The sequence below is a fragment of the Anomaloglossus baeobatrachus genome, chromosome 1, assembly GCF_048569485.1.
Source record: "Anomaloglossus baeobatrachus isolate aAnoBae1 chromosome 1, aAnoBae1.hap1, whole genome shotgun sequence".
Lineage (NCBI taxonomy): Eukaryota > Metazoa > Chordata > Amphibia > Anura > Aromobatidae > Anomaloglossus > Anomaloglossus baeobatrachus.
In genome coordinates this window covers 563134161-563148517 of record NC_134353.1, presented here as the reverse complement: position 1 = coordinate 563148517, position 14357 = coordinate 563134161, and the positions used below count along the sequence as shown (strand labels likewise).

General features: G+C 41.9%; 1 protein-coding gene across 5 annotated transcripts in view; it reads right to left on the bottom strand.

Annotated features, from left to right (window-relative positions):
• Positions 1–808: 808 nt before the first annotated feature.
• The window catches only part of MPDZ (multiple PDZ domain crumbs cell polarity complex component), a 268414-nt gene continuing 254865 nt past the window's right edge, over positions 809–14357 (bottom strand). For all 5 annotated transcript variants that reach the window (XM_075316964.1, XM_075316973.1, XM_075316991.1 and 2 more), the window contains 4 exons: positions 13512–13616; positions 11886–11998; positions 3705–3828; positions 809–1514 (listed from right to left, as the gene is read on the bottom strand). In XM_075316964.1, the coding sequence (XP_075173079.1) occupies positions 1368–1514; positions 3705–3828; positions 11886–11998; positions 13512–13616 (489 nt within the window). In that variant the 3' untranslated portion in view covers positions 809–1367. The remainder of the gene's footprint in view (positions 1515–3704; positions 3829–11885; positions 11999–13511; positions 13617–14357) is intronic.

Sequence of the window (14357 nt, the reverse complement as noted above, 5' to 3'; positions counted from 1 at the left end):
GATCTTTATGAATAAAAAACATATTTAACAATGTATAACATTTCCATTGCTTAGTCACATTATGTCCGTAGTGGCATATATGGTCAGAAACTCATTGTCCCTTATATGACATTTTACCCCAAGAATGGACTACATGTTATTTTTCATGTAATAATAGTTGAGATGTTTATGTTTCTAGCCTGTTTGACAAATTTAACCAGATGTTTTTCTCCTAATTTCATATTTCTAGTTCATTTGACCCATTGTTTTTGTATTTCTGATGCACAGACCTTCGAGAACAAATGTCATACTGTAGACCAGAGTTCCCCAACTCCAGCTCTCAAGACCCATCAACAGGCTATGTTTTCATGATTTCCTTAGTATTACACAGGTGATAATTAAATCACCTGCATAGGTGATTCCAATACCAGTGCAATGCTAAGGAAATCCTGAAAACATGACCTGTTGGTGGGCCTTGAGGACTGGAGTTGGGGAACTCTGCTGTAGAACACAGTTTCCCAAACAGCCTACCTAGGAGCCTAGTCAAGGGTTTCCCAGAAATGAGCAAAAACCAGAGCTATCACAGAAGACCAGTTAGGTTTGAGAGAGGCCATTGAATTCTGCTTATATTACCATCATCGGCACATTAGACTGCTAGTATAGTGGAAATAGCAGAATTATATATTTGTGTTGGAGAAGTTGGAATCGTTACTACCCAATGAAAAATATAAAACTATTCTGGTCAATAGAACATATTTCTACCTTTGATAGTTTCCGAATGAAATACAATTTTATACCAAAACAATACAAATTTGAGCAACATTTGCCCTTTAACTATGTAAAAACATATATATTTTATAATGAAACTATGCTAAAATAATTCTTAATTTGTCCAGTGTACTTGTAAGGACAGACGCAAACACAGAACATTCATTTGTTCATAGGCTAAGTAGCAGCAAAGCGGTGATACAAAAGACATGAAAGCGTCGTAAAAACACGGCAACAATAAAAATAGAAGTGACCTACAAAATGTTGGTTTTTCAAGAGAAAAACACTTTCTTGACCTCTTGTGTTGCCAAGTTCCCTGCTCTTCACACATTTGTGCTAAGTATAGTAGATCTATACCATTAAAATACTTCCTTTGTGGTTAAAGAAAGAGCTATTGGGACCTGGCCTCCAGGAATTATTCGGGAGAGGAGCACAGAAGTCAGCTGAATAAGCTGTAACAGATTGTTGTCCCTACAATGTAAATCGGTGGGTGTTAAATGACAGCAGCTAGGTAAACATTCTCCCAGACACACAGCTGACCTACAGTATGAGCTCCACTGCTTTATGTACTTTCACAGGGGAAAGTGCGGGGGACACAAATGGACGCTGAAAGCTGGTGGTCAAGACAGCACAGTAAGTGTAACCGTTCCTTTTGTCCTCTTCAGAATAGCGACTGCTTCCTCGTGAGTCACGCCTTCCAAACTCTGTCCATTCACAGCAATGATCTGGTCCCCTCTGTTTAAGCGACCATCTTCAGATGCTGCTCCCTGCAACAAGAAATTTTGGAGAGCAGTCATTATTTTAATACAATATGGTTCCGAAGCATCATAGCTTTTACTCCAGAACATTAGAGTAAAAAATGTTCAAAAGCTGCAAAGTTTTGGCAGTGCTAAAACATTACGATTTTTGGCATTCTCACACCATTGTTGCCCAGGTATGATAAAGTGAGCAGAGCTGGACAGGGACAGGGCAACCCTCAACTTCATGATGTTCAGCAACGTTCCTCTAGTCCCTGACAGGAGTAAGATTTATGGCAAGGAGGTCATCAATTATCAGACACACTGGATTCATTAAGACAGTGTTCCCCCAACTCCAGTCCTCAAGGCCCACCAACAGATAATGTTTTCAGGATTTCCTTAGAATTGCATAGGTGATAATTTAATCATCTGAGAAATGCTGTGGAGAAAATAAGGCGCAAATAGGGTCTTACCCGGTATGACACGTGGGGGTAAGTGTGGATTAGAACACTCACCTGGGGAAGTTGTGCAAGTCACAACCCCTATGAAGGCACATAGTGAACGTGGAAGGCAGCGGTCCCGCAGTGTAGAGATAATCCAAGAGGTAGAGGAGGAAGCAGGTTTAAAATACCGCGCCAAACCACAGAAAATCCAGATGCTGTTAGTAAATCCCTTTTTTCTTTATTTTTTTACACAGGTCTACGCGTTTCGAGGACATATCCGTCCCTGTCCTCAGGACAATGTACAGAGAAAAACTTTCTATTAGCTTTTCTATGTACATTGTCCTGAGGACGGGAACGGATATGTCCTCGAAACGTGTAGACCTGTGTAAAAAATAAAGGGATTTACTAACAGCATCTGGATTTTCTGTGGTTTGGCGCGGTATTTTAAACCTGCTTCCTCCTCTACCTCTTGGATCATTTAATCATCTGCACAGGTGATGATTAAAATACCTGTGCAACACTAAGGCAATCCTGAAAACATGCACTGTTGGTGGTCCTTGAGGACTGGAGTTGGGGGGAACACTACATTAAGAAGCTTTAGCATGTCCCCTCACCAAGACTGGTGTGAAATACACTTTTGATGGATCAAGGAAATTATTTTCATATGATACTGCATTATTTATCAGTTTTCCCACTGAGATATAGAGAGATCTATCTCCTATCCAATGTATAGAAATAACCTTCCATCTGATGAGGAGCTCTAGGAAAACCCAATCATATATTGGTACCAATAATGTCTGAAGAGGCTCGATTCAGTTAAATTACATCAGCAAGGAACTTGCTTATTTGGTTACCTATCAAAAATTACATCTGTTTAACGAAGAATAGATGTTTTTGGGCCTTTTCTGTGAGATGAAGTAATCTTTGTCAACATACAAAGTTGTCTACTGTGAGGCATCTTCAGGGTTCAAGCAAAAACAGCCTCAAGATTTCTACAAATGGAAACTAATTCCTTTTCTTTTCGAAGAGTCCCTTTTAATAAAGGATATGGTAGATTTAATTCATCACCTTAAACAGGTCTTAAGTTTAACTCTAGTTCATCGCCAAAGCATCATGATCTTGTAAAAAGGTTTCCAACTGATCAGGGAAGCGATTTTTCTCCCCTATTAATGACAGCTAGAAGTGATGAATACACAGATTTGTAACTGCAGATGGCCTTTCATGTGTTAATTCAATGATTAATGGTGAGAGATCAGAACTACCCTTTTGGACATAATGTATATCACCTAATAGGGAGGCGTTCCCAAAACTATAGTCAATATGGGACATGCATCCCATTGCAAATGTACAATATGAGCACTCCTTAATCATCTGGTGATGTTATCGCCAAATATCTAGTATCCTTATTCAGAGGTAAACCTTCAGACAAAATTTGTTTATAGACAGTTTCCTGACTTGGAGCTTGAAGCCAATCTAATAAGAGGTCAAACAGAATGCTTAAGTATCAAATGCATAGTAATTTAGAGTACTGAGTCATTAAAAATGGCACCTGACGAAGACATCTAAAGAAGCAGGGGTTTGGAGAATATATACCAAGAATTACATATGGAAGTGAATCAATGATATGATAGATTAGGTGTGCATGTTGATCCCACTGTACCCATGGCTTATGGACCCTGTAAATGGAATCAGGTCTCCACACTAAAGAGTCCTCTATTAAACCGAGTCAGATATAAACACCATGATGCTAATGTGAACCTATCAGTTTTCAGTTTACCTTGCTAAAAACAGTCTTCACATAGATGGGGAGATCACCATGTGGACTCCCATAGCCCCCAACAATACTGAAGCCTAGACCATCTGGTCCTCTGTCAAGAATGATTGTTTTATATTGAGGCGGTCTAAAATGAAAATGCAAAATTAGTATTAGAAAGTTTAGGGTCAATACATCTCTCATACCCTATATACAGTATACACGAATAGGATAGAACATTTACATTGCAAGATTCCTTAGGCAAATTAACATTTAAGAGGTTAAAAGGAATCTGTCATGCAGACCAATATGTGGACTCCATATAATAGACTTAAGGGGGCTTTACATGCAACGACATCACTAACGAGATGTCGTTGGGGTCACGAAATTCGTGACGCACATTCGGCCTTGTTAGCGACGTCGTTGCGTGTAAAATAACTCACCTAATCGTAGATCGTTGACACGTCATTCTAATCCCAAATATTGTTGCTGTTGCAGGACGCAGCTTGTTCGTCGTTCCTGCGGCAGCACACATCGCTATGTGTGACACCGCAGGAACGAGGAACAACATCGTACCTGCGGCCACCGGCAATGAGGAAGGAAGGAGGTGGGCGGGATATTCCGGCCACTCATCTCCGCCCCTCCGCTTCTATTGGGCGGCCGCTTAGTGACGCCGAACGAATCTCCTCCTTAGAAAGGAGGTGGTTCACCGGCCACAGCGACGTCGCTAGGCAGGTAAGTACGTGTGACGGGTCCTAGCGATGTTGTGCGCCACGGGCAGCGATTTGCCCATGACGCACAACCGACGGGGGCGGGTGCTTTCACCAGCGACATCGTTAGCGATGTCGCTGTGTATAAAGTGGCCCTTAGAGAAGCGAAGCAGAATGATATGTAGGTTTGTTGGAAAAGATTCAGTATAACTTGTATTCTATTCATTAAAATCCCTGGTGTTTGAGTCCAGTGGGTGGTTCTACTAATGATTGACAGCTATCTCTGCATGCAGAGTTCTACAAGGAAGACTATCACTCACTGAATAGAACCGCAAATAAGACTCATATACAAATACAAAATTTTGAAAACATCTATTTTTATTCAGTGTGAAGTAGGAGCACCATGTACAGAAATCCCCGCACTTACATGCCTTATCTGCTCTCAATCAGGTTTTTAATGGCTGTCTGAAAAATATTTGACCACATTGAATGCAGTTAAGCATGCAAATCATCAAGATCCGCTGCTTTCAGCTGTCTTTGATAATGCTAACCAATGGTGTCTTAGATATGCTCGATGTGTGGCAAATCTGGAAACACTGCAGACCACGGTAGTACATTTACATCATGTAGGTGGTTTACAGTAGCACAAGCTACATGTGGCTTGACATTCTGAAGAAAAATGGCTCTTGGGACACTTTGGTGCAGATGAACATGGCAATGGAGGCTGAATCTTCTTCCGCAATGAGTCCCGCTTTTGTCTTGGATGCAATAAATGCTGGAGATTGGTTTGGAGACCACATGGGCAATAACAAGAAGAGGCCTTCATAAGGACCTGCTCCCATGATTCTGGTGTGGGGTGGCATAATATACAATAGCCGGACCCTTCTACTCCCCATTTTAGGCACACTAACAGCTTGGTGTTACATAGATTTAGTGTTGCAACCAGTAATACGGCCATTTCTTCAAAGTGTACCAGGAGCGATTTTTCAACATGACATGCTGCATGATGCTAGTGCTACTGTGAGGGCCTGCCTACACTTTTACCTTGGCCTGCAGTTTCTTTGGATTTGTCTGCCATCAAGCATATCTGGGAGGTCATTGGTTGGCAATTGTAAAGAGAGCTGTCGGCAGCGAATCTTGATGATTTATGTGCCCAAGTGCATTCAGCGTGGCAGAACAAATCTTAGACAACCATGAATAATCTCATTGTTAAGATAAGGTGTGTAAGTTTGTATATGTTTGCGCATTATGCTCCTAACTCAACACTGAATAAATTCACAAGTTTTGAAACTTCTGTTACCATTTTGTTATCAATTACATATCATTAACATGTCTCTCAATCCTGTGATTTCCACGATGCCACAACTTTTCCTTCTTGGTGATGTAAATTTCAATGTTCGGTGTATATACAGTATATCTGGTTTAAGTTGCTGTGTGGGATATGTTTAAACAGCCTCAAAATGGACCATAACAGCAAAAGATAGAATCTGACTCTCTTACAGTTATGAGGGAGTGTTGTAGGCATGATCTAGGAAGTGTACTGCATGGAGAGAAGGAGGTGACCTGTGAATAACCATATACAGTGCCTACAAGTAGTATTCAACCCCCTGCAGATTTAGCAGGTTTGATAAGATGCAAATAAGTTAGAGCCTGCAAACTTCAAGCAAGAGCAGGATTTATTAACAGATGCATAAATCTTACAAAACAACAAGTTCTGTTGCTCAGTTAAATTTTAATAAATTTTCAACATAAAAGTGTGGGTCAATTATTATTCAACCCCTAGGTTTAATATTTTGTGGAATAACCCTTGTTTGCAATTACAGCTAATAATCGTCTTTTATAAGACCTGATCAGGCCGGCACAGGTCTCTGGAGTTATCTTGGCCCACTCCTCCATGCAGATCTTCTCCAAGTTATTTGGGTGTCTCATGTGGACTTTAATCTTGAGCTCCTTCCACAAGTTTTCAATTGGGTTAAGGTCAGGAGACTGACTAGGCCACTGCAACACCTTGATATTTTCCCTCTTGAACCAGGCCTTGGTTTTCTTGGCTGTGTGCTTTGGGTCGTTCTCTTGTTGGAAGATGAAATGACGACCCATCTTAAGATCCTTGATGGAGGAGCGGAGGTTCTTGGCCAAAATCTCCAGGTAGGCCGTGCTATCCATCTTCCCATGGATGCGGACCAGATGGCCAGGCCCCATGGCTGAGAAACAGCCCCACAGCATGATGCTGCCACCACCATGCTTGACTGTAGGGATGGTATTCTTGGGGTCGTATGCAGTGCCATCCAGTCTCCAAACGTCACGTGTGTGGTTGGCACCAAAGATCTCGATCTTGGTCTCATCAGACCAGAGAACCTTGAACCAGTCTGTCTCAGAGTCCTCCAAGTGATCATGAGCAAACTGTAGACGAGCCTTGACATGACGCTTTGAAAGTAAAGGTACCTTACGGGCTCATCTGGAACGGAGACCATTGCGGTGGAGTACGTTACTTATGGTATTGACTGAAACCAATGTCCCCACTGCCATGAGATCTTCCCGGAGCTCCTTCCTTGTTGTCCTTGGGTTAGCCTTGACTCTTCAGACAAGCCTGGCCTCGGCACGGGTGGAAACTTTCAAAGGCTGTCCAGGCCGTGGAAGGCTAACAGTAGTTCCATAAGCCTTCCACTTCCGGATGATGCTCCCAACAGTGGAGACAGGTAGGCCCAACTCCTTGGAAAGGGTTTTGTACCCCTTGCCAGCCTTGTGACCCTCCACGATCTTGTCTCTGATGGCCTTGGAATGCTCCTTTGTCTTTCCCATGTTGACCAAGTATGAGTGGTGTTCACAAATTTGGGGAGGGTCTTAATTAGTCAGAAAAGGCTGGAAAAAGAGATAATTAATCCAAACATGTGAAGCTCATTGTTCTTTGTGCCTGAAATACTTCTTAATACTTTAGGGGAACCAAACAGAATTCTGGTGGTTTGAGGGGTTGAATAATAAATGACCCTCTGAATAAACTTTTCACAATTTAAAAAAAAAAAAAAACAAAAAAAGAAATAACATTCTTTTTTGCTGCAGTGCATTTCACACTTCCAGGCTGATCTACAGTCCAAATGTCACAATGCCAAGTTAATTCCAAATGTGTACACCTGCCAAATCTGCAGGGGGTTGAATACTACTTGTAGGCACTGTATATATAGTCTGTATTTTTCTGGAGTAAGCGATTGGATTTTAGATATCAAGTTATCACTTTATTCAGCTTCCACTGACCTACATTTCCATATAGACTCAGGAAGGTGGATCTTACTGACAGGTTCCCTTTAATATGTTGAATACCGTAAGAGAAATCAAACAGGCTCATTGTAGACAATGGGGCCAATCGCTGATTGTGTCTGCCATGTGGTCATTTCAAGATTTTTTTTAAATATAGATGGTGACTAGTGATGGGCAAACCCAGACTGTAAAAGTCCAGATCCATGCAGTTTCAAATGTACCCGGGTGCTGGACCCAGTTCCGGGATTCTGGGTATTGTTCCGAATCCAACACTTGGGGAAATAAAAAAAAATAAATAAAGGAAAAATAAAGAAAATAAGAATGAAGCAAGCACATCATACTTACTGAGGCTCCTATGCAGGTGTATACTGCACCCTTGGCCTCTCCTACACTTCCTGGGCAGCTCATTCATATGCACGGCTTTCCCCACCCACTGGCGTCCATGAGTGGTTGCAGTCAGGCACGCCCCCAAACCTGTGTCACAGAGTCTGACTGCAACCAATCACAAGCGCTGTCTGCAGGTCACTATGGTGGTATAAAAATAAATAAAACATATGGCGTAGGGTCCTCCCGTATTATGATACCCAGCACAGATAAAGCATATGTCTACAGGCTGCAGCACCCAGCCATGCCCTTAGCTTGGCTGTGTATCAAAATAAAAGGAACCACATGCGGCTTTTTTAAAAAACAGCATGGGGTCCTCACAATTTGGATACTCAGTCATGATAAAGCCTATCAGCTGGGGGCTTGTATTCTCAGGCTGGGGAGACCGATTCTTATTGGGCCACCCCCAACCTAAAAAAAGCAGCCTGCAGCTGGTCGGAATTGTCGCATCCATTAGATGTGACAGTACCGGATCATTACCCGGCTCTTCCCGGTTGCCCTGGTGTGCTGGCAATCGGGGTAATGTAAGGGCTTAATATCAGCTCATATTTGCCACTAAGCCCTAGATTAGTAATGGGGAGAGTCTATAAGACCCTCCATTACTAATCTGTAAGTGACACTACATAAACACAAAGAAAAAATCCTTTTTTTGAAATACAAATTTCAACAATTTATTAACCCCCCCAAAACACTTGTGCAGGTCCAACGTAATCCACATGAGGTCCCACGACAATTCCAGCTCTGCTACATATCTGAAAGTCTCAGCATACGATCATAGTATATGATCGAATGCTGTGAGAATCAGGCAGAAAATGAATGAGCTGTGCAATTAGCGGTGACGTCACTCAGGTTATTTGTGGTCACGGCGGGAGGTTCCCATGGTCCTCCATCTGTGACCACAGGTAACCTAACCTCAGGGTGTTTTTTTTGTATTTTATTTTAAATAAAGGATTTTTCATTGTGTTTTTTCTTTTCACTTATCGATTAGTAATGGGGGGTCTCAGATGCCTGCCATTACTTATCTAGGGCTTAGTGGCAGCTGTGGACTGCCATTAACCTCTTATATTACCCCGATTGCCACCGCACCAAGAGGAAGAGCTGGGTAAAGCGCCGGGCTTGTCACATCTAATGAATGCGACAATCCTGGGTGGTTGCAGGCTGCTATTTTTAGGCTGGGTGGTGGCCCAATAACCATGGGCCTTCCAGTCTGAGAATACAATCCCCCAGCTGTCGGGCTTTATTTTAGCTGGGTATTGAAATTGGGGGCACCGTACCCCGTTTTATAAAAATTATTTAAATAATTTTAAAAAAGCTGCATGTGGTTCCTCCCATTTTGATACACAGCCAAGAAAAGCACACAGCTGGGGGCTGCAGCCTGTAGCTGTATGCTTTATCTGTGCTGGGTATCATGATATGGGGGGACTCTAAGCCAATTGTTTTATTTATTTTTATACCACGATAGATGCACGTAGCATCTGTGTTTGGAAGCATCAGACAATCTGCCACTCAAAGTGGGGGCGCTTCTGACTGCAACCAATCACAGATGCCGGTGGGCGGGGAAAGCAGTGTATATGCATGAGCCTAATGTGTGGCTCCGGAAGGGGGAATGGGCAGCCGTGGGTGCAATGTACAGCTGTGCCGGAACCTTGATAAGTATAGCGTGCCTGCTCCTATCCACCTATTCCTTCTACCAACATTTATTAATCGCCAGACTTGTATGGTGGCCGGAATCCAGCCTAGAACTGGATTTTAAAAACCGGATCACCGGGATTCACCGGTCCTGGTTATCTGCGATTCCGCCCGTCACTAATGGTGACATGGAGACTTAGAAAAACATCACCAAATATAAGGACTAATGCACAAGTTTGCTGCAATTGTGATTTAACATTGTGCTAAGTGCCACTAAGCAAAGTGGGTTTCATTAGGGCTGGTCTCTCTCTTCTGCACTAATTTAATTACTGAACTTTTAATGTTCTAGTAAATAATGGAAATAATTTTTATGTACGAAAATCTGATTCCAACTAACAGCTCAAATTCCTGAAGCAGCTTCATCTAAACCTTGTATCAACAATGGTTTAGTAATGTACAACTCTATGTAGAGATGGAAAAAAAAAAGTAAAAATCTGAGCCACGTAGACAATAAGGTATGTAAGGAGGTTGCCTCAGATTCAAGTATAACTAGAACATCTCAATAGACTGTAAAGGCAATCAGTGTAGTTTGTTACTCCATAATTATATCATTCTTTCAATATATGAGATGTACCTGGTGCCAAACAAAGAAACTGTGACACTGCAAGATTCCAGGGGTTTTCTTACACTCAATAAGGTGGATATGAACCTTAGAAGGTTTTCTGGCTTATCACAATGGTCATTTCATTTTTACATAGCGGTAATGATTGCTATATTACATATTGCACCATCTCTTTAACCCCTTCACAACCATGGACAGATATATCCGTCATGGAGCGTGTCCCGTTAAGCCCCGTCCCCTGCAGGTGGCGGCGATTGGAACACATATCAGCTGTTTTCAACAGCTGACATGTGTGCCTACATGTTACGAGTGGAATCGCATTCCACCCGTAACATTAACCAGTTACATCTCGCTGCCAAAGTCTGGCAGGGAGATGTATATACGCGCGGTGAAGATTTTCACTTACCGCTGCCCCCACCGGAAGCCACGTGAGTGATCACGTGACTTTCGGTGGTTGCCATCGTAGCACAGGGTCATGTGATGACGCCTGCAGCTATAAAGTTTCACTTTCGTTTTCCCTCAGCCGGGAGCAGAGAGAGACAGGAAGTGAGTGAATCTGCTGTTTATAGCTGTATAACTGTGATCAGCAGATAGATAAGAGCGATCGGATTGCTGATTGCCCTAGGGGGACTAGTAAAATTAAAAAAAAAAACAAAAAAAAAAACCTAAAAGTTCAAATCACCCCCCTTTCCCACCATTGAAAATTAAAGGGTTAAAAAATAAATATATATACACATATTTGGTATCGCCGCGTTCAGAAATGCCCGATATATCAAAATATAAAATCAATTAATCTGATTGGTAAATGGCGTAGTGGCAAAAAATTCCAAACGCCAAAATTACGTTTTTTGGTCGCCGCAGGTTTTACACAAAATGCAATATCAGGCGATCAAAACATAGCATCTGTGCAAAAATGGTACCATTAGAAACGACAGCTCGAGACGCAAAAAATAATCCATCACTGAGCCATAGATCCCAAAAAATGAGAACTCTACGGCTTTCGGAAAATGGCGCAAAACGTGTGCCACTTTTATTGGACAAGCTTGTGAATTTTTTTTAACCCCTTAGATAAAAGTAAACCTATACATGTTTGGTGTCTACAAACTCGCACCGACCTCAGGCATCATACAAACACATCAGATTTACCATATAGTGAACACCGTGAATAAAACATCCCAAAAACTATTGTGCCATCATACCTTTTTTGCAGTTTTTCCACACAATTGAATTTTTTTTGCTGTTTTCCAGTACACCATATGGTAAAACTTATGGTTTCATTTAAAAGTACAACTTGTCCCGCAAAAAACAAGCTCTCATATGGCAAGATTGACGGAAAAATAAAAAAGTTATGGCTCTCGGAAGAAGGGGAGCAAAAAACAAAAACGGAAAGTGCCCCGGGGATGAAGGGGTTAAGTAGGTGTCAAGAAGGTTTTAAAGATTCTAGATTACAATTTATTTATTTTTTCACTTTTTTTTTTTTTATAACAAAAGTGCTGAGTTTTTTAATTTGATGTGATTTAGCATTTGTAAATTCAAAACCCTAATGGATAAGATCATACGCTCTTGTGCAGCCTGGTGTATGGATGCAGAATACGTGACAATACCTACCCTAAGTCATCCTGCAATATACTGCTGGAGGCCAGGCCAGAGAAGCTGACTGCAGTGCCCACGTGTTCCTGCTGATGACCGGTGACCACACTCACATCCCCTCCTGCCACAACCTGAAATGTAAAATACGAACATTACTGCATTCTCTACTGTTTACGTTATTAGTTTTATTTTTTACTGAATTTTACTTAGGACCTTTCAGAAATTTAAGGAGGCTTTGATAAAAATTGTCCAAAACCAGAAATGGTAATAAAATAATAAAAGGGGTATTAACCCATAAAATCCCTTTGTTTTTCAGTATCTCTTTGCAGGTCTCTTACCTGGCGCCAGTGATGACTTCCCATAAGTCCCATGTGATGGCTGCAGCCAATAGTGTGACTCAACAATATACAGAATGAGACTACTGAGTGTGGTAAATACAGGCAAAGCTCTCGCTGTAAACTCCGGCTATGGCATTTGCGAAGTTGCTTCCTTCTGTCTTGGTCGGCTTGTTCGACACATTTTTTCCAATACACACATAGCAAACATATTTCACAAACTATGTATTAGGAAACTATAGTTTTTTCATGTGGAACCTTGTCTGAATTTCATGTTGGCTCTTGTTTTGCCAGCATAAAACAGCTGGAAGGTTCCCTTTAAACAGGACTAATCACTTGCTCAAAAAAAGTTGTTAAATACCATGGAAAAATCCCTGCGCTCCACTGATTTTGCAGCTCTTTTCCTTTTTGTTGTGCTACACTGCATTGCAGAAATATTCACATTTCTTTATCTGGAGTGCACTATGTGAAATCTCTTCTTGCAGTCCAATGTGGCATTCCCTCAGGCTCTTCTGTGGCGGTTTGCGCCTTTATCCATCACTCGCAGATGCTACCAATCATAGACCTAGTTGTCTATCAGTGACAGACACTGCTGAGCTGTGAATGGCAGCGTATGGGAGGGAGTGATGAATGTGCATGCCCCCAGAGAAGACTGAAGAAATGCCCAATTAGAAACCAAGCAAAGATTTCACACACTGCTCCAGATAAAACAAGCATGAATATCTCTACAATGGAGTGGCGCAGCACAAAACAGAAAAGAACAGCAGAATCAGGGAACCTCGGGGATATTTTTACAATATATCTATCTATCTATCTATATATATATATATATATCTATATATATATAGATATAAACATAAATATATATATTTTTAGCAAAAGCACCATGTTCTCTTTAAGGGAGCTCATCTTGTCCCCAACTGCCAAAAGACTGATGTCATAGGCAGCAGATGGAAGGTCACCTGTTGGATCCTGACTGCTGTTACGGCTTGGAGAACACAACCTGGGAAAGGCATCCAAGGGTCATACCGTCAAAACCAAGGTGCCCAATGGAGTTCTGAAATTTTAACCTCATCTCCCCCCCCCCCCCTCTACACAAGTTTTTTGTTTTTTTTTTACAGAAAACCCTGCACTTTTAACCTTACAACCGTAAAGGAAGTTACAGAAATCATGCCTGGTCTTTCTAAATATGTAAAAAAATGAAGGTTTATGTAGCTCCATTGTTAATCCAGGGGGAAGCAGGGCTTATTTTGACAGTGGATTAACATGAGCTGCATGAATGGCACTGAACAATGCTGCGCAGTGTTACCTGCAGCTCCATTGTGCCCGTGGCATTCTTCAGGAGGCTGACAGCCTGAGAGTGAGTCATTCCTTCAGTCGGTGTCCCACAAATACTAACAATCCTGTCGCCAACCTGTGAGTGAGAAGGAAGAAAAAAGAAAGACAAAGAGTCACTCACAGTAGCATATCATAGCAACAAAATATGCTTTATTATTACAAGAGCACCGGACAAATATAGTGAAGAGAACATATGGCTTCACCTGTTTTCTCAATTGTAACTTTTCCTGTAGATTTTCATATACAGGGTTTTCTGGTAATAACTTTTTTCTCCTCATTGTCTGCCTAAGTCAACAGGGCAGCTGAGCTCAGTGATGGGCTGCAGCGGTCACATATAAGGAATTCCTAAAGTAATCCCTGGAGCCTGTCAGCAAGGACAAGAGCAGCTAAGCTCAGTGATGGGCTGCAGTAGTCACGTATAAGGAATCCCTGAAGTAATCACTGGAGCAGCTGAGCTCCATGGTGGGCTGCAGTGGTCATGTATAAGGAATCCCTGAAGTAATCACTGGAGCCTGTCAGCAATGACCAGAGAACCTAAGCTCAGTGGTGGGCTGCAGCGGTCACGTATAAGGAATTCCTGAAGTAATCCCTGAAGCCTATTAGCAAGGACTGGAGCAGCTGAGCTCAGTGATGGGCTGCAGCAGTTCCATATAAGAAATTCCTGAATTAATCCCTGAAGAATATTAGCAGTGACTGAAGCAGCTGAGCTCAGTGGTGGGCTGCAGCGGTCACATATAAGTAATCCCTGAAGCCTATTAGCAATGACTGGAGCAGCTGAACTCAGTGGTTGGCTACAGTGGTCACGTATAAGGAATTC